Source organism: Hippopotamus amphibius, chromosome 5 (assembly GCF_030028045.1).
Source record: "Hippopotamus amphibius kiboko isolate mHipAmp2 chromosome 5, mHipAmp2.hap2, whole genome shotgun sequence".
NCBI classification, from domain to species: Eukaryota; Metazoa; Chordata; class Mammalia; order Artiodactyla; family Hippopotamidae; genus Hippopotamus; species Hippopotamus amphibius.
The window spans coordinates 35,272,703-35,297,645 of record NC_080190.1 but is presented as its reverse complement, the minus strand read 5'-3'; the positions used below and the strand labels follow the sequence as shown (position 1 = coordinate 35,297,645).

The 24,943-nt window shown below is 43.3% G+C and overlaps 1 protein-coding gene across 1 annotated transcript in view; it reads left to right on the top strand.

Annotated features, from left to right (window-relative positions):
* The first annotated feature begins 6,045 nt into the window (after positions 1-6,045).
* The window catches only part of PDE6C (phosphodiesterase 6C), a 61,737-nt gene continuing 42,839 nt past the window's right edge, over positions 6,046-24,943 (top strand). Inside the window, exons 1-8 of the mRNA XM_057735387.1 lie at positions 6,046-6,546; positions 12,461-12,613; positions 12,720-12,809; positions 13,766-13,906; positions 18,468-18,542; positions 19,556-19,620; positions 19,725-19,791; positions 23,950-23,997. Of these exons, the coding sequence (XP_057591370.1) occupies positions 6,067-6,546; positions 12,461-12,613; positions 12,720-12,809; positions 13,766-13,906; positions 18,468-18,542; positions 19,556-19,620; positions 19,725-19,791; positions 23,950-23,997 (1,119 nt within the window). The 5' untranslated portion in view covers positions 6,046-6,066. The remainder of the gene's footprint in view (positions 6,547-12,460; positions 12,614-12,719; positions 12,810-13,765; positions 13,907-18,467; positions 18,543-19,555; positions 19,621-19,724; positions 19,792-23,949; positions 23,998-24,943) is intronic.

Below are 24,943 nucleotides of genomic sequence, written 5' to 3'. Positions count from 1 at the left end.
CCTGGGACCCCACCAGTGATTGACTTCACATGAACAAGAAACAAACTTCCATTCGATTCAGCTGCTGAGATTTAGGGGTTACCTTTAACAGAAGCTAGTGTTACCTTAACTAATACAGCAGCAAGCAAGTCACTAACTCTTAGGAAATATTGAAAAATGTTTTACCCTAATTGGAAAAAGAACTAATGCATGAAATTTATGTCCTTAGCCTCATAAAAATTAAGCATGTCCAACCAGCTCCATTTTGTACAAACTGACATTTACATCCACATCCTGACAGAGAGGCCAAGAAAAATTAAAAACAAGGAAATTGGGTAGCATTTATCTTCTGATTGCATTTAAAAGATGCCAAAATAATTGGTGGGAAAATGGAAAGATTAGTTATTCAGCCAATGTTTTCAGATACAAAGAGTCAAATTAATTTTTTAAAAACTATTTACTTATCTATTTAGGCTGCCGCAGGTCTTAGTTGTGGCACTCAGGATCTTTGTTGGAGCATGTAGACTCAGTTGCGGCACGTGAACTCTCAGTTGTAGCATGCATGCGGGATTCTAGTTCCCCAACTAGGGATCGAACCTGGGCACCCTGCATTGGGAGTTCAGAGTCTTACCCACTGGACCACCAGGGAAGTCCCCAAACTAATTTTTTTAATAAGAATTTTTTCAGTGATTAGAAAACCATCAGTCAGTTTCATCAATTTAGTTGAAAATAACATGGATTCCACCAAATGAATTATCTCTGAGATACCTGGTCATACCCATAATAAGGTGCAGGCAGAAACTCTCATGAGAGCAAATGTACAAGGTGAGAGGGCCCTTTGCGGTTGACTGCCAGCATATGCCTGAAATCCCTGCCAAAACGAGGTGTCTTTTGGTGATGAATAACGGTAGGAGCAGAGAATTTGGCTAAGATGGAGCTGAAGAGCTGGTCCAATAATGATCCAAAATACACTTGGTTAATCCAGCATATTGTTTTTAGTTTTATGTTAGTGCTTTAACCTCATGTGCATATATTTTTTTGGCTGTTAAATAAGCATTATTTCCTGCAGAAATAGTCAACTGCAGTGGAAAATTTTAGCAATGATGCAATTAAATATTACATGTGTTCATGAATATAGTATACTATTGAAAAATGTAAATGTGTTAAGTAGAAAAATTAAGGAAGTTAAACCATTCTTTGGTATATCTGTAGGCTTTTAAAAAGAGTTCCTGGAATTTTAATTTAATTCTTGTATTGGTGTTTAACATTTTATGTTATAGGTCTAGACTTTAAATTGCTTAAAGGAAAAGTCTTGTATATTCCCCTGTAGCAGCTACTGTGGTAACTTGTACACCTCATGGGTGCATTTTTAAATTTATTCCTATTTAAGCTTGTAGTTTGGGATAGGTCACTATCACTAGCTGTGTGACCTTGAGCAAGTCATTTAATTTCTCTGTGCTTCAATTTCTCACCTGTAAAATACAGATATAAGAGTACCCACTTCATAAAGTTATTGTTAGAATGAAATGAGATAATATATATAAGGTTCTTAGAAGGGTGCCTGGCTCAGGTTATATATTATAATGTTAGCTATTCTTATGATCACTTTTTTATTATCATTACCTGTGGCTTATCTTTCTAAAACTATTCCGTGTAAATGGAATGGAGTTTTCACATCAACTTAGTTATTGTTTCTGAGATGCTTTATCCATATAAATAACTGTCAATGTTTGTAACGTCTAAAATATTGGCCTTTTTCCTCATTCTTCCTACCAGTTAATGTTCTATTTTTTAAAAACTTATGCTTTAAACAAACTGGAAATGCTGACAGAAAGAGAGAAATTTAAAAAGTCAACAATTATTTTGTAGTGTTAAAAATTTATTCTAAGTGTCTGGCCATTTTTTAAATATTACATTTTCTTAAATTTTGCTTTTTCAGTTTCTAGGACAGAGACAAAAAAGTCTTGTCAGCACAGGCCAGAGACTCTGCAAAGACTACCCCCAGAAAAAGAGCACCAGGGATTGTGGGGGTTCAGTCAAGGGCAGGGGGGGAGGGGAGGATATTTGTTTGTGCACTGAAAGACTGGCTTCCAGTATTTCCCTTAAAAAAATCTTTGTCTTCATCGAATGTCATCCAATACTCAAAATAGGCAACAGTGATCCCTCTTTCTCGCTTGCCTTTTCTAACTAATCCGCTCCCTCATCCTGTCAGTTGTTGCCTGAAATTATGTCTCACATTTATCCCTTCCTTTTTCATTCCCAAGCACCCTCACTCGTAGCCTGTGAGAATAGCCTTAAAAACTTTGTTTATGAATGAATGAATTTCTTTACTATGTAAGTTATATATGTTCATTGTAGATACTTTACAAAAATCAGGTAAGCAAAAGAAAAGAAAAAAATTATTATATTGAACTCACTTTGGAATAATCACTTTGGAATAATCACTGTTGACATTTTGGTATATACACCTCCATATGTGTGTGTGTGTGTGTGTGTGTGTGTGTGGAATCACACTGCAATAGAATCTTACAACTTACTACACATCATAAATATCTGCTCATATCAATAAACAGACATTTACAATAGGATTATTAATTAATGTATGGTTTCCTATTGTGTGACTAATTCCATTTATTTACTCAACCTCCTGGGCTATTTCTAATTTTTGCTATTTATAATTGTGCTTTTGATGCACACCCTTGTACCTACATTAATCATATATATCCCTAATTACTTTTGTAAGATAAATTCATAAAAGCAGCATTGCAGGGTCAAAGCCTATATACATTTTTAGGGTATTTGATAATGAACCAAGTGCAATATAGCTTCTTAATTAGTATCCTAATGCCCAGTATTTCTTTTTCTTTTAATTAATTAATTAATTAACTTATCGGCTATGTCGGGTCTTTGTTGCTGTGCGTGGGCTTCTCATCACAGTGGCTTCTCTTGTGGAGCACGGGCCCCAGACACGCAGGCTTCAGTAGTTGTGGCATATGGGCTCAGTAGTTGTGGCACACAGGCTTAATTGCTCCACGGTGTGTGGGATTTTCCCAGACCAGGGCTCAAACCTGTGTCCTCTGCATTGGCAGGCGATTCTTAATCACTGTGCCACAGGGAAGTCCCAAAGTCCAGTATTTCTTTTTTCCAATTCACCTTTTTAAGCACTACCAGATTAAGTTTGTAGAGAAGAACCCTAATGTCATTTCTTATCCCTAAGAGTTTCCAGGGTTCAGAATCCTCAGCTAGCCTTTGAGGCCCCTGTAATCTGGGCCAACCTACCTTTCTAGAGTCATCTCTCACTAGCCCCCTGGTTACTCTACACTCTATGCTGTTGCTTCTGTTGTTACCACTGGCTCACACTCGATTTCTATTCCATCTCCACCCACTCCAGATATGATCCCACATCCACATCACATAAAGTCTCATAGTTATATATTATGTACCTCACTTCTGGCTTTTATCCTATTCGGGTCTATGCTTCGTGACTTTTTATGTCCTAGCCTTATCTCCTTTGCTACACCACAAGTTCTTGTAAAGCTGGGACCAAGGCTTATTCATCCCTTGTGTTCCCTGAAGTAGAAGTATAGCGGTCAGGACTGATTCAGTTATGCCGTGGTAACAAACAACCCTCACATCTCAAAGGCTGAACACAAGAAAGATTTCTTTCTCACTCATGCTGTGTGTCCATCTCAGGTCAGCAGGGGGCTTTGTTCCATGATACCCTCACTCAGGGATTCATGAAGCCCCCCCCCATCTGGAACTGGCTTGGCAGCAGGGAGAAGGGGGAGCTCCAGGGTCTCACTCTGGCAATTGCTTGTTCCTACCTGGAAGGGACATGTATGCTCACAACCCATTCGCCAAAATTAGTCACATGGCCCTACTGGGGGAGGAGGGCAGAGAAGAATAATCTTCTCATACAACTAGGAGGAGACAAAAATCAGAAAAAGGGGAACATGGAGTCTGTACCACAGGAGCTAGTATGATGTCTTGCTTATAATGGACCATCAATAGACAGGTGTTGAAAGAACAAGCAAATGAATGAATCTAGAAGCAGTTATCAAAACAGAGAATGCTGACTATAATAGAATAAACTTCACTTAAAAATTCATTTTCATTTTTACAAGTAGAGGAATGTAAAGATATATGGGCATTTTGTTTTTCCCATACACAGATTTATACCTCTTAAGATATGGATATATGTTTTTCTCTGTGTGTGTAAAGAGGGAAGGATGGCATCAGGGAATTGTGAGCACACACATGCTTTTGAGAGAAGTGGGAACTGCACCATTGTCACACAGAACAACCAGGGACAAAGGGTGTCCGCAACTGTGTTAGAAGAAGATGGATGGTGGTCCCATAGGAGTGACTCAGCTGACTCAGCTCCTTTCTCTTAGGAAATAGACCTCTGCATTATTCTAATTATAATGAGATGCTAATAGGATATTATGAAGTGAACAGTAATCTGAGGAGGACCCCCCTGAGACTAGACTTGGGTGTGACAGAGGGAGATGCAAGAAAGGGTATGTGCTTGACAAGACCGTTTGAGGGAGCAAGGGGACTCAACCATAGGAAATGACATGGCTCAGCAAATGCCAGCGTGGGTTTTGTTCCCCTGAGAAAACCATGTTTCCATCAAGAATCTATTTCATGACCTAGAAACTGCAGCCTCAATGGACCTCTTTTTCTTTTCTGTCTAGTAAGACCATTATCACTCTGGCAAAGTAAGCTTTAAGTCTAGAGAAGTAAATGAAAGCCATAGCCTTGCCATTTTTGAAGTGGATTTAAATGTGAGTGTAACAGTAACTTTTAGAGTCACTGTAACTGTTATGTATGTTTTCATTCAAGAGAATTCTCCATATAAAGTTTGTAGCTTTATTGAAATGCTTGAAAGAATTTTCATTAAATTTGAAAGCAGCTTGTAAATATTCAAGGAAATTGGTTCATGAAATGTGTAGTTTGGCTTATTAGTTGCATAATAGTGTTTAAATATTTGGGAAAATGTGCTTAATCAATGTAAAACCTTAATAACCTGATCATTAAACAAAAGTAAGTAGTGTTAAGTGTTTTTCCCATGCCAGAAGCCCCTGAGATGTGAAAGATCCTAGCAACAGACAAGACAGGTATTATCCAACAGATTTAACCAACTGTACCTTGGAGCAAAAAGGCATGACTTCTGACTATTACTATGGAAAACAAAATCCAAATGAATATGCTTAGCAGGAAAACCCAGTTGGCAGCTAGCTGCATGGGTTGCCTTTTACGATCATGTCTTTTGACAAGGATAATTGTATAAGTTGTGGCTTGACAAGGATTATTGTATAAGTTGTGGCTTGATTGGGCTTGAATCATGGGCAAATATTTTCCCATGTTCACCTCTCTAGAATAAGCCCAGGGTTTGTTCCCTTAAAACATTTCTGAGGTCAGCTTTTTAAATGAAGGGAACTGAGAGGTGGGGATTTTTGAAAAAGAGTAGGCCAGGTAATCTGACTGATCATAGGACTTTTAAGAAAAGGAAAGATAAATATTTGATTTTATGCTGTGTTATGCTAAGCCCTTCTTTCTCCCCCAAATGTTTATTAATGTTGTCATATAAATGAACAGATATTTCCGAGGTCGTTTCATTTCATAGAGCTGTCATGAAAGAACAAGTCGTATTTTCAATGCCTGTGTAGCATAATTAATGGATATATGGATGATTCTTCTTGTTGCCGACAGCAGCTAAGGTTCAGCTGTTCCCCTGTATTCTTTGACTTGCCACTTGGCTGGCTGATCTAAGATGCTCTGCGGATTCTCTGAGGACTTAGGAGCTAATAATGCTTAGGGATTTCGTGTCCTGAAGAACTCTTTAATCCCATGCTTCCCGAATCCCACTCTAAGCCAGGACCTTCTGTCACATCCCAAGAGTTACAGGTCATTTGAAAGCTCTGCTAAATAACCTTTCTGCTCGGCCTTTGGGGGTCCTGTGAGGTGCCCCTCAGGGCTTTGCCGGTAACATTGACCAGGATGTATCTCCCTCTTGGCACTCTGCCTCTGGTGGTGCTCTGAGAGCCTTCCTTTCTGGACAAGAGCAGCAAAGAAAGCCACGACATGGGTGAGATCAGCCAAGAGACAGTGGTGAAATACCTGGAGGACAACCCTCAGTTTGCCAAGGAGTATTTCGACAGGAAGCTGCGGGTGGAAGCACCGGGAGAAATCTCGGAGCCCGGCGGGGCGCAGGCGCCGGCCAGCGCATCCTTCCCCGGCCTGACGCTGGCGGAGGAGGCGGCCCTGTGCCTGGAGCTGCTGGAGGTCCTGCGGGAGGAGGCGGGCAGCGTGGAGCTGGCGGTGCACAGGGCCCTGCAGCGGCTGGCGCAGCTGCTGCAGGCCGACCGCTGCAGCATGTTCTTGTGCCGGGCCCGCAACGGCACGCCCGAGGTGGCCTCCAAGCTGCTCGACGTCACCCCCTCTTCCAAGTTTGAGGACAACCTGGTGGTCCCCGACAGAGAGGTTGTGTTTCCTTTGGACATCGGGATAGTGGGTTGGGTTGCTCACACGAAGAAAACCTTCAATGTCCCAGATGTGAAAAAGGTAAGTGGCCTGATGATGGCAGGAGGAGAGGAGGTCTTGGTGGTGTCTGGGAGGAACATTGGGAGAGAGAGCGAGGGTCCCGGGGCACCCTCCTTGAGGCATTGGTTTGGCTATAACCTGGGGAGTGGGTGGTGGGGAAGAGGATCACCCAGGCCAAGCATTTCCAGATTTAGCAAACAAAATTACAAGATGCCCAGTTCAATCGGAGTGTCAGGTAAACAGTGGATAATGTTTCAGCGCATGTCCCATGTGATGTTAGGCAGCCTTACCTGGGCCTGGTGCAGTCCACATCTGCTCCCTTACACACCTCCTCTGTGCTCTGGACACTGTCCTGACCAACAGGGCAAAGCAGGCTGCTCAGTGGTGAGATCAGCCAACACACCAGATGCCAAAGCGCCTGAACTGCTCCCCACGCCTCTCACCCACAATCCTTTGAAGACACTCAGCTCTTTGGGGGTGAGTTGGCTCATGAATGATTCTCTCACCTGTAGGTGAAGTATGCAAAAAGAAAAATGACACCCTCTGAAAGTTCAGCTGTTCCCTTCTGGATCATTAAAAATGTGAACTTAGGTGATGATTAAGTACAATTGGCCATCTCAACCTCTTGTAACGCAGATCTATCAAGAATTTCCAGTCCTATAAATGGGACATTTGGACCCTCCCGAGGACCAATTGTATATTGCATAAATTAGTATGCTCTTTTAAAAGTAGAAAAATTAACTTTCTCTTTACCACTGCAATGCTTGTTCATCTCAGAAAAATTAGAAAATACAAATAAACAAGAAGGAGGAAATGCGAATCACCCATAATCCCCCCACTCAGCAATAACTGTAGGTCCCAGCCTGGAGTTTCTCCTGCCAGCCCTTTCCCTACACACAGGTCCCATCATTTTGATTTGCTGTTAACAACGGGGTGAGTTAGATGGTGATGGAACAGAACTGATTGGGAGCAGCCCCTGAAATGCTTCCTGTGTAGAGGTTTATGGCCGGCTTGTGGGGGAGGGGGCATCTGGAGGCGGGAGGAGATAATCCCCTACATGCCTCCTGAAGCTGATTACAGGAGAGGGGCCCTGAGGATCCCGAAGGCACAGAAGTTGTCAAACATTAGCAACTCAAGGCAAACAGCCACAGAACAGCCCGGAGGGGCAAGGGTTGCTATTGGGCAGCAGAGAGTCCTCTGTCTTTACCATCCCTCCCTGCAGTGTGTTTCAGCTGGTTTAAGTAGGATTCTGGGTCCACTGCAGCTGCTTCCAGTGACTAAAGGCCCTTAAGGCAAAGCTCTTGGGCCCCACTGAAGAGGCTATGCCCACACACCCTGAGGTTTTCTCACAGGAATGTGCTTCTTGCCAGTCTCCGACTGAGGCCATCTTAAAAATGACAAGGACAGCAACCCTAATTTAAGAAAGTGACGTGCAAGGTTTTTTTGGGGGGGAAAATTTATTTTTTAAAGAAGAGATGGTTAAAATGACTTCTGTTATGTTCCTTTATTAATGAGCCCAGTTCTGTTGAGGACAGAATGATAGAAAGGAGCTGCTTAAGAGATCAGGTGGCCTGGGTGTGCTGCCGTCCATGATGGGTGCCGCATAGGCACTGGGCGGTGAATGGGGGGCGGGGTCACGTCTCTCTGTTCTCCCTTTGACTGAGTATGTGTGAAGTCAGACGCCCTCCCACCCTCCTGAGCTCAGAGGAGAGACAAAGGCCCTATTTGCTCTCCGTTTCTACTGCTTCGAAGCATTTTTTTTTCCTCCCAGAATGGTGCTTTTCAGCTCTGGATGCATATTAAAATCAAACTGGGAGCTCTTTAAAAATACGGATGCGTGAGACTCTCAATAGACCAATTACTCCAGACCCTCCGAGGCTGGGATGCAGCCAGGAGTATGTTTTAAAAGCTCCCCAGGTGATTCTAATATGCAGCCAGGGCTGAAAACCACTGGTCTGCTGGGTGAACAGTTGCGAGAGCAGGAAGGTAAAAGCAAATCAACTGTAGACGATTCGATGGAAGGGGCTCCTGGAGTCTTTGGGTTAGTGCTTCCCTTGGGCAGACAGGAAGTTGAGGTCATGGGGGCGGTGTCTCTCCTGGATTCCAGGGTCTGGTCAGTGACTGAGAGGGGCTGGAGAGGATGAGGCCTCCTCGCTGTGTTCTCACCCTCACTCTACCCCGCAGCCCTGCAGTTTCACCACACTTAAGTTGCTGCGGTAAAATCTGCAAAGAGAAAGGAATTGCAAGCCGATGTTTTAAGTGACATTTCTATTAACATTTCACCTTCTCATTGCACTTGACACTTGATGAAGATGTCTCTCGTTCTATATCTCACTTGATTCTGGCCAAGACCCTGTGCAGAGGGCAAGGACCATATTTTTATTTCCATCTTGTATACGTGAGCATCTTCTCAAGGTCAGTTAGGCAGGATGTGGTGGGTCTGGGCTCCTAGCCCAGGTCTTCCAAGACCTCCTTTTTTTTTGCCACAGCAGTGACCGCACATGACTCCTCCCTGGTTGGCAGTATGGGCACAGGGAGGGAAGGACTTCTCACACATAGGCAAAGAGGCAGAGCCAGATACTCCCAGCTTTGGCAACAGGGAAGCCACATGGCACTGGGTGAGAGCTTTGGCATCAGGTGACCTGGGCACAGATCCAGGTCTGTGACTCGGTAACTGCATGAACGCTTGTGTTTCTGCCCCTGAGAAATAGAGGTAACCAAATGTACAGATTAAATGTACATAAAGTGCCTGACTCCTAGTAGGTGCTCAATAAATGACAGCTAAGGTCATAATATGATATTAATGCCAAAAGAAGTTGGGGGCTGGGTGTAGGTGGCTAAAACTGGGTCAATGATTATTGCCTGTTTTTAAAACAGGTTAAAGGCAGGGGAACTTAATAACAGGAAACTGAGACACAGCCTGCTCAAGTTAATCATTTCTTATTTTATTGGGAAAGCTGGTGATTAACTCTATGGGTGGTTCTCCTGACTGTGGTTTAAAAGAAAGCCATGCGAGAATCCTAAGCTTTCAATAATTAACAGCGTGCTTATAGCTCCCTTTCACCCTTCTCTCTTTCTGACTCTGGATCTCGAGATGTTTAATCAGAATTTAACAGTGCTGAGATTGGATGAGGGATCCAGGCGGCCCGCTGCTCTCAACAATGTTCCAGTTGCCTTCACTGGCTTCTTTGAAGAAGGACCATTGAGGGGAGTCTGTGAATCCCAAAGATACCAGATTTACTCAAAGAAACTTCACCAAGGGTTGGTTGAACTAGGGAAAATCAAAAATCAAAAAACCTCGCCTCACCTGCCCTGTAATTTAACGGATGATCTTACCCAGGATTTTCAGATGCAGGCATAAGCAAGCACTAAATTCTGAAGCTTATAAGTCATTTTCTCAAAACAGCCAAGCGAATGTAAGAACATTTCCTTGTGTTTAGGATCTAGAGTAAGATAGCAGCAAGTTTTGAAGCTTCAGAGTAAAGTGTGATTGCCAAGAGATGCTGCCTGACTCTATCCCACGGCGCATATTTTGGGCATTTTGGTTATTCCTTTAGTGCCTAACATCCCTGTGTAAATGAAAGTGATCATGTTCTGTAATGGATAATAGGTCCGGAGGAAAGTGGACAGCAAGCCGGCCAGTGCATTAAGAGAAAGAACCTCCCAAAGTCTGGAGATATTCTGGACTGAGTGAAGATGCTACAAGAGGGAGAGCGGAGTCACAGATACAGCAGTTAGGGAAAAACTGCAGCTCTTGTTGGTGTGGGGCAAAGAGCTGGCCCTCGGGAGGGAGCATGCTACTGGGCATAGGAGGCCTACATCAGCTAAGAGCATCTAATTTCTTCAGTGATTGCAATTGTTTAGAAAAACTAGAAGTAGAAGCAGAATGGTAGTGCAAAACCAGAATGACTTATCCAGGGAGGCCCCCAAAGTCCCAGGTGTCTCTTCCTAGTATTTATTGAGCACCTACTATGTGTCAGACTCTTTTCTAAGTGCTCTGCCCACACTGTGTTATTCATTCTTTGCATCAGGGACTCTAGACAGTAGATGATACCACTGTTCCCATTTTCAGATTAAAAATTGAGGATGCAGAGGGTAAGTATCATGCCCAGGGTCTCACAGCTAGTAAGTCAGGATCTGGTTTCCGTCCAGGAAGTCTAACTCCAGAACCTTCTTCACCGTTGTACAGTGCTGCCTCCTACATAAGTAGTTGGTTTCTGCGGATCCACTCTGGGAAGCTATAGAAGAGATCTGGGGTCAAGGGATGCATCTGACTCCCACATTTCTAAGGATCCTCCACAGAACTGAGTCATCCATTAAAAGTATAGATTCCCGGTGAAGACAGATTCCACTTTAGTAGATTAGGATTCAGTAGGTCTGCTGTGAAGTCTGCGAATCTACATCAATCTGCAGGTGATTCTGAGGCACAGCCTGGGTCTACTGCTCTGAGTAAAGCTGTGATTCTGTTGATCAAGCACCCTGTTCCCTGGTGGAAATTTTGGCTCAGAAGTCATATACCAGCGGACTGTCACATTTTTACTTTGGGAAACTGAACAGAGTCCAGCCTCCACGATTTGTGCTGCTCTTAGAAGCACCATCAACATGGGGAAATGCACATAGTACAACTTGTGGAAGGAACATCACATTAATTTTGGCCACTGAGTTTCAAAGTCAGGTGGGAAGTTCAGTACTAATTGAAGAAGACTCAGAGGGGAAACAGTCAGGACCCACAGCAGTGGTCCAGCTGGAGTGGGTATTCCTCTGAATTACAGCTAATAAGATAACTGCCATCCTTGACCTTCTTCCCAAGCCCTTCCATTTGTGCACTTCTCCAAACTCATCACTCTGCCCCTTCCGTGGTTAGTGTATTAGAGTCACCTCTCGCTTCTACCACTTGAAGCTTGTATCTGGGATGATCCACTTCATTTTCCCCAAGGAAACAAATAAAAAATATGAGTGAGAGATGTTGACTTGGTAGAACTTTGAAAAACTACGTATCTGGTGCTGGCACGAGGGTGGTCCTCTCATACGTAACCAGTGGAGGTAAGAATTTCAACCATCTGTAAAAGTACTGTGTGTAAATAAAAACTGCATATACCTGTCGATCCAGCAAAAGGCATTTCCACTTTAGAGAATCCATCACATAAAAGTAAAAGTGAGGTGATTTATACAGTATTGTTTGCAGTGGTGAAAACTGTAAACAGACTGAACCAGTAGAGGCTGGTTGAGCAGATCCAGAGCTCCCACACTGTGGCACGGTCTACAAGAATCCAGAAGACGTGTCCCATCCAGATGCATCGGTCTAGAGGGAAGTTCATAAGATAGTGTTAAGTGATGAAAGGATTGCATAAAATTAGAAAAAAATTTGTTAAAAAAGAAGAAAAGAAAACCCTTTGTCCAAGCATGGAGAAAGACATAGGAGACATACTAAGCAGGAACATAGATTTCCTCAAGTAGGTGAGATTAGGAGGATTTGGGGGTATTAATAGTTTTTTTCTTTATATTATCATGGGTTGGGTGGTTTCCAGCACACATTTTACTTTTGCGATGAAAAAGAAGAGCTCTATGGAATCCCAGCCGTGCTCTCCTTTCTGCCTGTTGTAATCCTGCAGCTGTCCCTCCCTTCCTCTTAGAACCTCACTTTCCACTTGGCCACAGCATCACCTCTTTTCTCCTGGCCCAACCTCAGCCTAACCTGAATAGGCTATAGCTCAGTTGGGAGGTACTGTTCGAAAATGGGCGGTTGCATTCTGTGCTTCACTCATTCTAATTGAGTTTGGGAGGTGGGTGGGGAACGTTTGCTTGGGATCACTCTGCTGCAGCCCTGGCTGTCTGTTGGTAGGACTTGGACTAGAGAGAATGATCTACTGCCACTCCTGCATCCACACTTGATGGTTCTGTGCTGCTCTGGCAAATGTGTGAATGTGTCTTTCAGAACAACCATTTCTCTGACTTCGTGGACAAACAAACCGGGTATGTCACTAGGAACCTGCTGGCGACCCCCATTGTGATGGGCAAGGAGGTTCTGGCTGTGGTTATGGCAGTTAACAAAGTAGACGCGTCCGAATTTTCCAAACAGGATGAAGAGGTAATGCTAACCCTGGGCATCCCTGCCCAGAGGCTCAGGAAATTTATTTGTTGTATAACTGAAAGAAAGATGTCGCACCTAATTTGTTTTTCTCTGTCATCTGTAGGTCTTTTCCAAATACCTCAACTTTGTTTCTGTCATCCTAAAGCTTCATCATACCAACTACCTGTACAGTATTGAATCCCGAAGAAGTCAGGTAAAGAGAAGGTGACGTTAACCACTGCATGCTGACCTGTCTGACAAAGGGACCCAGAGGCAACAAGCCCAGACCCTCCCTATCCCTTGTGGAGGTTTAAGCCACGTGGAGCAGATCCTCCAACTTCCATCCCCAGTGTCCTCTTATGATCCACTCCCTTCCTGTCCCTGTATCTGTAGCTACAACTGGCTTGCTTTCTTCAGTCTGTATCCCGGGTAGCCATGGTTTCTTCCTCTACGAGACGGCAATGATAATTATAGTACTTAAGACACATGGTTGTTGTGACTATTAAATGGTTGTTAAATGAATTAGTTCACATAAAGCTCTTAGCAGAGCTATGTATTCCTGGTGCGTAGTAAAGGTATTAATTTGAGAGGCAAATTGCTCCTTTGTTGCCTCCGTGAGCCAGAAAAATAGAGAACAACTTTAGTAGCCAGGACACCTGAGGTGGACCACTGTGTGGACCTCAGTTTCTTCATCAGTACAATGGTGAGAGGGTGGTTGTGATGGAGGACCTCCAGGGTCCCGTCCCGCAATAACTGTCCAGGTAAGGTAACCTTTGACTAGTTCAGCGTGCATGGAGGCAGGCATGTGGCTTTCTTCCCACAAGGGCCAGTGGGAGCCAATGGGCCACCAGTACTGGACCCTCTGCCCAGAAACTGTCTCTGCATTTATTGTTAGATCACTTGCTCTTTGGAGCCAAAACATTTGGACGTGGAGACCAGTCATGGCTTCTCCCCTTTCATAAACCCACAGACTTGCAAAAGGTCTACTCGTCATCTCACTCAGAGAATCTGAGTAGTTTGTTGGACATGTACATGTGCAAAAATGGAATTGCCTTGTTTAGTGGCATGTATTCATTTTATTTGATGCACCTCCTGTTTTCTTCTGACTAATGCTCTAGCTCCTCTAGTGTATTTTATTCTAACTGTTTTCTTTTTATTACCTACTTTCAGATCCTTATGTGGTCAGCCAACAAAGTATTTGAAGAGCTCACAGATGTTGAGCGACAGTTTCACAAAGCGCTGTACACTGTTAGAACATATCTGAACTGTGAACGATACTCTATTGGACTGCTGGACATGACCAAGGAGAAGGTCACTGTTCTGTCCATCTTGTCTCACCTAATACCACCTATAAAATGCACATCACATGAAATGTGATCCATTAAAGAAAATGGATACACTATGTAAACTACCAGTCACGATAGATCATAAGACTCAGTGCCAAGAAAGTATGGTATAGAGGTAAACGTGTACATTTTTGGAGCAAAAAAGATCTAGGCTTGGCTTTTCTACTTCCTAGCTGTATGTCCTCAACAAGTTTTGTTTCTGTTTTTTTTTTTTTAAGTAATTAATAGATTTTATTCTTTTAGGGTAATATTAGGTTTGCAGAAAAAATGAGCAGAAAGATGAGAGAGTTCCCATACACATCCTATTCCTTCCCCTAGCCCACCCTTTCCCCTATTATTAACCTCTTGCCTTGATGTGGTACATTTGTTACCATTGATGAATCAATATTGGTACATTAATAATAACGCTGACATTGAGGTTCAGTTCTCTGTATTGCACAGTTCTATGCGTTTTGATGAATACATAGTGTCATATATCTGCCATTACAATATCATACAGGATAGTTTTCCCACCCTAAAAACCCTCTGTGTTCCACCTATTCGTCCTTCCCTCTCCCCACCCTAACCCCCCGGCAACTACTGTTATTTTTACTCCCTCTATAGTTTTGCCTGCTCTGTAATGCAATATGGTCGGAATCATACAGTTTGTAGCTTTTTCAGGTTAAATTATCTCCCTTAGCAATATGCATTTATGTTTTCTCCATGTCTTTTCATGGCTTTTAAAAAATGAATCTATTTATTTATTTATTTATATTATTACTTTTTTTTGGCTGCATTTGGGTCTTCGTTTCTGTGCATGGGCTTTTCTCTAATTGTGGTGAGCAGGGGCTACTCTTCGTTGCAGTGTGTGGGTTTCTCACTGTGGTGGCTTCTCTTGTTGCAGAGCATGGGCTCTAGGCTCGCAGGCTCAGTAGTTGTGGCACTCAGGCTCAGTAGCTGTGGTGCACAGGATTAGTTGCTCCAAGGCATGTGGGATCTTCCCAGACCAGGGATCGAACCCGTGTCCCCTGCATTGACAGGCAAATTCTTAACCACTGTGCCACCCAAGGAAGTCCCTTTCATGGCTCGATAACTCATTTCTTTTTTTAAAAAATAAGTTTATTTATTCATTGGCTGCGTTGGATCTTCGTTGCTGCGCTCGGGCTTTCTCTAGTTGTGGTGAGTGGAGGCTACTCTGTTGCGGTGCACAGGCTTCTCATTACAGTGGCTTCTCTTGTTGCCGAGCATGGGCTCTAGGTGTGCAGGCTTCAGTTGTTGTGGCACATGGAATGGAAAATGAAATAATATTCCATTGTCTAGATACACCATAGTTTGCTTATTCATTCACCTATTGCGGGACATCTTGGTTGCTTCCAAATTTTGGCAATTAATGAATAAAGCTTATATTAATATTGTGTGTAGATTTTTGTATGGATGTAAGTTTTTAACTCCATAAATACCAAGGAGGGCTATTGTTAGATCACATAAAACTTGTAAGAAACAAGACTGTCTTACAAAGTATCTGTACCATTTTGTATTCCCACTGGCAATAATTGAGAGTTCCTGTTACTCCACATCCTCACCAGCACTTGGTGTTGTCAGTGTTTCAGGTGTGTAGTGGTATCGCATTGCTGTTTTAATTTGCATTTCCTGATGACATGTGATGTGGGCATCTTTTCATGTGCTTATTTCCCATCTGTATGTCTTATTTGGTGAGGTGTCTGTTTAGATCTTTTGCCCGTATTTTAATTGGGCTCTTCATTTTCTTATCATTCTCATCAGTTTTAAGAGTTTTATATATTTTAAATACAAATCCTATATTGGATATGTGTTTTGCAGATATTATCTCCCAGTGTGTGGCTTATCTTTTCATTCTCTTAACAGTGTCTTTTGCAGAGAGAAGTTTTTAATTTTAATGATGTCTAATTTTTCTGTTTTTTGCTGTTGTATCTAAAACATCCCATGAAACCCAAGTTCACCTAGATTTTCTCCTATGTCATCTTCTAGAAGTTTTATAATTTTGCATTTTACGTTTAGGTGTACGATCCATTTTGAGTTGTTTTTTATCCCACTACTGGGCATATACTCAGAGAACACCATAATTCAAAAAGATACATGCACTCCAATGTTCATTGCAGCACTATTTACAATAGCCAGGACATGGAAGCAACCTAAATGTCCATCAACAGATGAATGGATAAAGAAGATGTGGTACATACATACAATGGAATATTACTCAGCTGTAAAAAGCAATGAAACTGGGACATTTGTAGAGACATGGATGGACCTAGAGACTGTCATCCAGAGTGAAGTGAGTCAGAAAGAGAAAAACAAATATCGTATATTAACACATATATGTGGATATAGAAAAATGGTACAAATCAACCGGTATGCAAGGCAGAAATAGAGACACAGATGTAGAGAACAAACATATGGACACCAAAGGGGAAAGTGGGGAGGGTTGGGGGGGAACGAATTGGGAGACTGGGATACCAAATTGTACACTCTAAATATATGCAGTTTATTGTAAAAAATAAACAAATAAACAGTTAAAAAAAAAAAAGTCGTAAGATCTACGTCTAGATTCATTTTTTCGCATGTGGATGTCCAGTTGTTCCAGTACAATTGTTGAGAAGACTATTCTTTCTCCATTGCCTTTGCTCCTTTGCCAAAGATCAATTGATTGTATTTGTGTAGGTCTGTTTCTGGGCTCTCTATTCTGTTCCACTGATTTTTTTTTTTTAGAAATTTATTTATTTATTTTTGGCTGCGTTGGGTCTTTGTTGCTGCATGCGGGCTTTCTCTAGTTGTGATGAGCAGGGGCTACTCTTCGTTGTGGTGCAGTGGGCTTCTCATTGAGGTGGCTTCTCTTGTTGTGGAGCTTTAGGCACGTGGGCTTCAGTAGTTGCAGCTTGCAGGCACAGTAGTTGTGGCACATGGGCTTAGTTGCTCCATGGCATGTGGGATCTTCTGGGATCAGGGATGGAACCCGGGTCTCCTGCATTGGCAGGCAGATTCTTAACCACTGTGCCCTCAGGGAAGTCCCTGTTCTATTGATTTGTCTATTATTTCACCAGTATCATACTCTCTTGGTTATGGTAGCTATATAGTAAGTCTTGAAGTCAAGTAGTGTTAGTTCTTTGACTTTGTGCTTCTTTTCAGCAAGTTCCTTTAACCTCCTTGATTCTTGGTTTACTCATCTGTAAAATGAGAACGTCTCTCATAAATTGTGAATTTTTGGGATTATTTAGAAATTATCTATCCATATCTATCTATCTATAACTATATGTCTAAATCCATATCTATATAGTGTTTAGCACATAGTAGGGCATAAAAATAAATTATATTTTTATTGCCAGTTTGAAAATTTGTATTCTGAAAAGTTAAAATTATTTTAAAGTAGAAATAAAGAAATATTTAATATTACCCGCACACAATCTAATGCTCATTTCTCATCTTGCTTCATTAATTCTGTTGGAGCTGTCCTGGTTCAACATAACTAATGAATACCCTATCACTTAAATTTATTACTCTCCATATGATTGGAAGTTTTTTTTTTTTTCTTAATAATTATTCTAAGTGGGTAAACATAGGACCAAGTGTCAGGAGGGCTGAGTTCTGGTCCTGGCTCTGGGACTTTCTAGCTGAGTGTATTGGTTAGGATGCTTTTGGCTGCAAGTAACATCAGATCCAGCTAAAAGCATCTTTAATAATATGACAGTTATCTCATTTAACGAGAAGTCCCAAGGTAGAGCAGGTCTAGGGCTGGTTAATTCAGAGCTCAGGACAGGCAGCAGAGTCCCAGGTGCTTTTCATTTTTTCCTGGTAGTCTCTGCTCCCTTCAGCACTGTTGGTGAGGTCTCTTCTTGTGGTATTGCAGCTCAAGGTCTGGTGCATAGACGTGACAACATTGGGAGACACTTGCTACAAATAGCATTTTCATCACCTTTCGTCTAAGGAAAACCTGTCCCCAGAAGCCCCTTGGCTGACTTTTCCGCCTTTGTTGTCCAGAACCGGGCCACATATCTGCCCCCAAACCAATTCCAGGCACCTTATACAGACTACTTGTGGGCTGTGCAGGGAGGGCCCATCTCCCTTGAACAAATTACAAGCTGATAGCTAAGTAAAATCAGGTTTTGTTAGCAAGGAAAAGGGGGAGATGAATGTTGGGTAAGGCGAGCAAAACTGTTGGCCACTCTGCGTGACCTTGGCCAACCCTCTTAACCTATCTGGATTTAGCTAATTGCCTATAAAGGAGCTGCTGTCTATTAAGTACTTTTAACAACGGGTCAGGGTAGGCGCTCTGTATTATTCATTTAATCCACACAATGAGCCTATAGTATAAATTTCATTATTGTCCCCATTTTACAGATTTAAAAGGTTGACTTGTTCTTAGTCATAGGTTCATAAGCAGTATTGCTGAAGAAGAGCTTTAAAATTCCAGAATTATATGTTAACATAAAATATGCAAACCAATGACATTCATATGAGATATGGTAGGTCACAGAACAATTTGCTTAATAATGTTTAAATATAATTGCCTCCAGGAATTCTATGATGAGTGGCCTGTCAAGCTTGGAGAAGTCGAGGCTTATAAAGGTCCAAAGACACCAGATGGCAGAGTGAGTGCAAACATCTCCGTTGATGATATCTGTGCATGGTACCAGGTGCTAAAACCAGAGGAGGCCATGGGTAAAGGAAAGAGCTCTGGCCTGAGAAGGACTGGGCTCTAGTCCTGTGACTTCCTGGGGGAACTTGCAGCAGTAGAAAGAGCACTGGACAAGGAGTTTGAGGTTCAAGTCCCAATTCTGCCCCAAACCAGCTGGGTGGCCCTCGCCTTCACTCATTGTTTAACTTCTCAGTTTCATTTTCTGTGAAGCCAGGTCTTGGTAAATCAGTGCCTCTCAACAGGGAGGGATGCATCAGAGCCTCCTGCACAGTTTTTTTTAACACTCTGAGCCCAGGCTCTTCTTCTGACACACTGGACTGGAATCTCCAGGGAAGGGTTGGTTTAGATTTAATTCCCCCCTTGACTGCAAGCTTCACAGGAAGCTTGTTCCACCACCGTATCCCCAGCACACAGGAGAGGGAAGGCATGGGATGGAATGTTTAGGTTCTTCATCTGCCCAAAGAAGTAGAGAGACTAGTTCTCAAGTCCCTTGCACCATTGACAGTGTATCCACTGAATCCTGCTTTGGCGAAGACCCCCATTCAGATGAGAGGGTGCTGGAAGGGGTAAATGCACTGTGCAGCTGGGAAGGGAAAACATTGACTGAGGTTGAGAAATTCCATGATTTGTTCCACTGAAGTGATCAGTCAGGTACTTCCAGACAATAGAAAGAAATGAAAAGAAATTAATAGAAAGAAATGAAAAGAAAAACCAACATTCCCGTAGAAACTGTTTGGGCAAATTCAACTTTCTAAAATTAGTTCAACAGGCTTGTTCATGTAAATAAGTGGTCAATGATAACTCTAGATTTATTACAAGCTTGTAATTAGGACATGAATAGTTTGGTATTTATGTTATGCAGAGAAATGTGGTTGGGAAATGAGCTGCTATTTAAATTTTAAAATAAGGAAAAGTGTTTTCTTTGGGAGGTAAGATTTTTCTCATATTCTCTCTCATTCCTCTTAGGAAATCATCTTTTACAAAATCATCGATTACATTTTACATGGAAAAGAAGAGATCAAAGTCATTCCGTGAGTATTGCCATAAAGCGGCTGCAGGAATTGCCATTTTATTTTTGTATCCAGTGCATTTCTCTGTATAGCAATGATTTTTCTTTCTTCTAATCTTCCTCAAGGGCCCCTCCCGCGGACCACTGGACTCTCGTTAGTGGGTTGCCAACATATGTTGCTGAAAATGGATTTGTGAGTTATTAAACAAATTCAAATCTTAAATGATATTGGATGAAACTCTTATTAGCTAAGAGATGGGAACAATTGTGAAAGCAAGAATGCACCAGGTGAGGGTGAGATGGCTGCTTTGGCACAGGATGTAGGAGAGAGGAATCTTGGCAGTCACATGTAAGTGAACTAGAAACTCCTAAACTCTACAAGAAAATATGTAGTCAGCGTGAGGAAGATTGATCCATCTCCCAACCCCCCGACACACAAACTTCAAAATCCTTTGGCAGTTCATGACGATGATTCATTAAACCATGCTGCGTTTAATTTGATCTCCAGTTCCCTTGGTCAAGACTTTTGACGCATGGAAAATTACTGACGAAAAAGGAAAAATATATAAGGAAAGAATTTTGCTGCTGACTGCAATGCAAGATGTAGTGAGCTGATAGAGGAAGTGAAGATTTTTGCCGTGGTCTCTCAGGTAGGGGTGGGATGGCGCGGACAGTAGGCCAGGTCTGGCTGAGAGAGGTTGAGTTGGGAAGACAACAAACATGAGGTCTCTGGTAGGTCCCGTAGGCCTCAAGGCCAGAGGACCAGGTCTCCCTGTAGCTTTCCCTCTCGGCCTTGGCCATGCTTTCCTTCCTTTTCATGATTGACTTCTCTCCCTCGTTGGGCTTCTCCACCATCTGTGTCTTTTCTTTTTTTCTTTTTTTTGGCATCAAGATTCCTCCCTGCGAGAATGTTCGGTGCTTTTAGCATTTCTTTATGTTGGCATTTTTCCTTCTTCCCCCTTCAAACCCAAGTTTCTAAAAACAATTTTTTTTACAGCATTTATTTGCATAGTTGTTTTTTCTTTAGTGTTATTGTTTTGTAGTGTTCCTGCAGCTTCATAATTTAGTAAATGGGCATGTGAGTCACAGTGACAGAAAGAGTCACCCAAGGGTCACAGGGGAAGTGAAACAAAATCTAGGTTGTCCAGTCTTTTTACTTTTACCGTCACAGATTTGCCTCTGCTTAGTGTGAACATTTCTGGGTTCAGAATGGCGACAGAGTAAGGAAAATTCTATTGTGTCTGCAAGATCATCTTTCTGTGTGGAGCTGATTTACCCTAGGTGTCAAGGAGGGTGCCTAAACTCTGGGGTTTGTTGGTCACAGGACCAGGTGGCCTCACCAGGTGACATGATCTGTTAGTCTAGAGACGTGCCAGAGGAGAAGAAAAGAAAAAGAAGAGAGATGCAGTCTTATGTCTTTTAGGAGTAAACAGCTGTATATACTATACATTTCCTGGGACTCCAGAATCGGGGTGAACACACATCCCAATTTGTATGGGATAACTATCCATTTACACCTGTTGTCCTCATGAGTTATTAAGTCTTCCTTTTCAGTCCCAAATGTGTCACCCTATACTGTGTACTTACAACAGGCAGGATCTATTAAAAATACATTTTTTTGTCAGGATTTCTCAAACTTGCCACTGCTGACATTGTGGGCTAGATAATTCTTCGTAGTGGGGAGCTGTCCTCTGCATTGTAGTGTTTTTAGCAGCCTCCTTGCCCTCTACCCATTAGATGCCAGTAGCACCACCCTTCTTGTGACAATCCAAAATGTCTCAGATGTCCCCTGGAGGGTAAAATCAGCCCTGGCTGAGGACCACTGGTCTAGAGGATAATAGCAAACATTTCAGCAGACCCCCAGAGCAGTGCCATTCCTGGGGGGGGGGGGGCTGCTGTGATACGATGGTGGGTTCTGCTGAAGAGAGCAAGGGGCTGTGACTCAGGATCCTTGGGTGCCATGACTCAGCCCTGCCTTGGGCAAATCCGTTTGCAAATCCTTGACTTTGGGCAAATCCCTTGACCTCTCTGGGTTTTAATGTCATCATCTGTAGAATGAGGTTGTTGACTTATTTAAGAGACAGGGCCTTCGAGAATCTTTAAGTGCTGTTTTCTGGATAATAAAAGTGATGTGAAATTTAAGTCATAATTAATTGTATATGTATGATGCCCCTCTAAACTGCTTGAAACTTTTCCTTTTAGCTTTTCAAACTTTTCCCTTGATAATCTTCTCGCAAACCCTTTCTAATAAAGGCAGGCTTTCAGGTGAGTGGTCTTAGAGGCCCTTCAGCTGGACCTCGCTGGATTTAGGGAACACGTGCCCACAGAGTTCTCATCAAACCCGTAAAACCCAGCTCTGAATGGGAAGAGGCAGACTTCAGTTGAGTGGCTTTTTAGAGTTGAAAACATTAGACATTAAAAATGAAAATTAGTTTGTAGAATTACATTTGTAGAATTGGAGGCATTATATACAGTATCAGACCAAGCTGGAATCAAGATACCTGTAAACTGAGAGAGAGAGACTGAGAGAGAGAGAGAGAGAGAGTGATGGGGAGGGTAGAGAGAATTTTTGAATATTGACTTAAAAGCTTGGCCTTGAGGACCTTGACCCATCTATAGATGTTCTCTAACGGCCGGAAAAGCCTGGACCAAAACAGATACTGTTGACAGAAAGGTCAGAAAAGAGAACTAAACTGCTTTTTGTCTCTTTCACACATACCCGAAGAATGCTCAGCCAATCAGTTCGTTATTTATTCAATTTAGATCATAAAATTCATGGATAGCGCAAATGATTCCTTAAATTCTTAGACTGCATATACTAACAAAAACTTTGAAAGATGGTCCCATTTGCTTTGTAAGAGTAGTACAAAAAGAGTTGACATGGCTCAGCCACTCTCAGAAAGCACTTGCCTTGGGCTGGAGGGGCCCCAGAGTTAGTGCAGTAGGGGGAGAGTCCAGCTCCTACCTACTCACCCGATTGTTAGAATTTGGTGAGCAAGTTGTTAAACCGTTGGCAACTTGAAATCCCCCGTGGTGGGAGTATTTACAACATGAAAATTGGTGAATGCTACAAATTCAGGCTCCCCCCCACCCCAGGAGAGCTGATTCCATCAGCACCCTAGCTGGAGACCTCAGTTCTCGTTTCATCCCATGAATCTGGACAAAATCACTTAACCTCTTTGGGCTTCTATTTCCTCATCTTTGGAAAGAAAAGCCTAAACGATTATTAAAGTGTCTTCTAACTTTAAAATGCTATGATTTAAAGTATCTAATTTGGGTGGGAAGAAAGATATCGTCTTTTATTAAGACTAATTTGTGGATTTGACCTGATTTAAATTAAAGATAATTCAAAATGACCAAAGATGGAATGATTTCTTGTTCTTATGGATGTGAGCAATAGCCTCTGAATTTAGCACTTAAAGCAATGTCTCATAGTGAGTATTTACTTTGGTGTACCTAGAAGACTGGCTTTTTCCTCTGCCCCTTAGCCACCTTCTTCCAACCCGGATCCCACATCAGAAAACAAAGAAAAAAAGAAAGAAAATAGAGCCTTCCCAGCATTGCTGCCACACCTTCCCGGGCAGAAAGGCGTTTCTGCTTAGCCTCCTCCTCTACTTGGTCTGAAAAGCGAGCTGCTCTGAATTTGGAAGAAGAGTCCTTAGAGGCTGAGAGAATAGGAAGGAGCAGAGATGGGGCTAAATGTCATCCAATGACTTAATTAGCAGAAGAGAAGCTAACTTTGTCACCCACCCAGGTCCTTGGACTCTTTAATCAATAGCAATTTGTAAGAGGCCAGAGGAGAAATTCAGGCAAGGCTTTATTGGCATTTGTGCTACAGCACGAGAAGCGAAAACAAGAAACAGGTGGCCTTGTTTGCTCCCTGGGAGGGGCACGCTGGTTCCCTAAATGGGGTGCGGGCAGGGGCGGGTTGGTGGGTTGGGCCAGGGTGGTGGTTTAGGTGATCTGCCCACCTTCTTGGCGGTGCTGAGATCGTGCACGGTACTCTGCTTTTGCTCCCGACACCTCAGGGATGGCGGTTGGTTTGTGGCCTTTTTGTATCTTATTGTTCATAATTTGCCCCAACTAGGCACGCATGTAGTTGTTTTCAGTCCCTTACAGTTTCTTTGTATTCTGTTGCTCAAGGAGACGTTTGCTCAGATGCGAGCACCCTGGTGAAGGGGCCCAGGTCCCGGTCTGTCTCAGCTTCAGTGTGTTGTTAGCACATCTGGCCTCACCGAGGCCCAGGGTGAATAATTTGCCTGCGAGCGCTGGAAACCTTGGGAGGAAACCCTTGCTCCCAGCGTTCTTTCTCCTTCTGCTTTGTGGGTTAATGGCTCCTCTTGGTTTACAGATCTGCAACATGCTGAACGCCCCTGCGGATGAATACTTCACATTTCAGGTAACTGCTCTCTGCCAGGCCTCCCCGGTCAGTGTGGGAAGCCGGGGCGGTACTGACCCCCTCCAGCCCCAGAGTCTGCCTTCTGCTCAGCGGTGACCAGAGGGCACACACAGGGCTCACCCTGACTGGGCCGGTGGCCACCAAGTAGCAAATCCTTAGGGAAAAGGAGAATAGCGGGGAGGAGAAGGAGGATGAGAGAAGGAGACAGGGCGTTTGTCACCCTGGCATTCAGACGGGGTGGGGCTACCACTTGTCCGTTCTCTCCCACCGCTGGTCATCTAGTGTCTCAAATGGTCCTGGCACATCACAGGTGCTCAGCAAATGGTCTCTGCCTGCATCTTACCACCTGGATTCAGCCCTTTGGAGGTTTCTTGGGCCCTTCCAGGCAGCGTATTGCCGCTGTTGTCAGGAAAAGAAAATTCTCGTTGGATTCTTGGGGACCCTTCCTGCTGTCGGACTCTTGGTTTTATCTTTCCTCCTCCAACATCCAAAGATGCCCCTCCCCACCTGTCCCCTCTTCCATCCCCTCCCCACCTGACCATTGGGATGAACTGGCATTTGGCCCAGCAGCGTCTCCTTTTCTGCCTTCTGGCCCTTGCTGTTCTGTGTCCTGTTTTAACAAGTGTTCAGTTGGAGCCCTGACCCAGTCAGGAGTAGAGACAGCCTTCCCAGTGGGCACCACTCGTGTCTGTCTTCTGGTCTCACACAGACACACCCACAGAGCCCCATCTCTGCCCACATGGGGAAGCCAGTCTCGGGTGGGGGTGAGGGGCGTGCCCTCAGCAGCAGAAGCGGCCCAGGTCTGGGACACCTGTGCGTGTGCACTTGCTGAGTTACAGGGCAGGTTTCCCTCTTCTCCCCTCTCATCCCTCGGCTCACCGACATGGAAATACACAGACACCACATGATGTTTGCTCCAGCTCCTTCCTCCTTGCAGCCGAAAGCC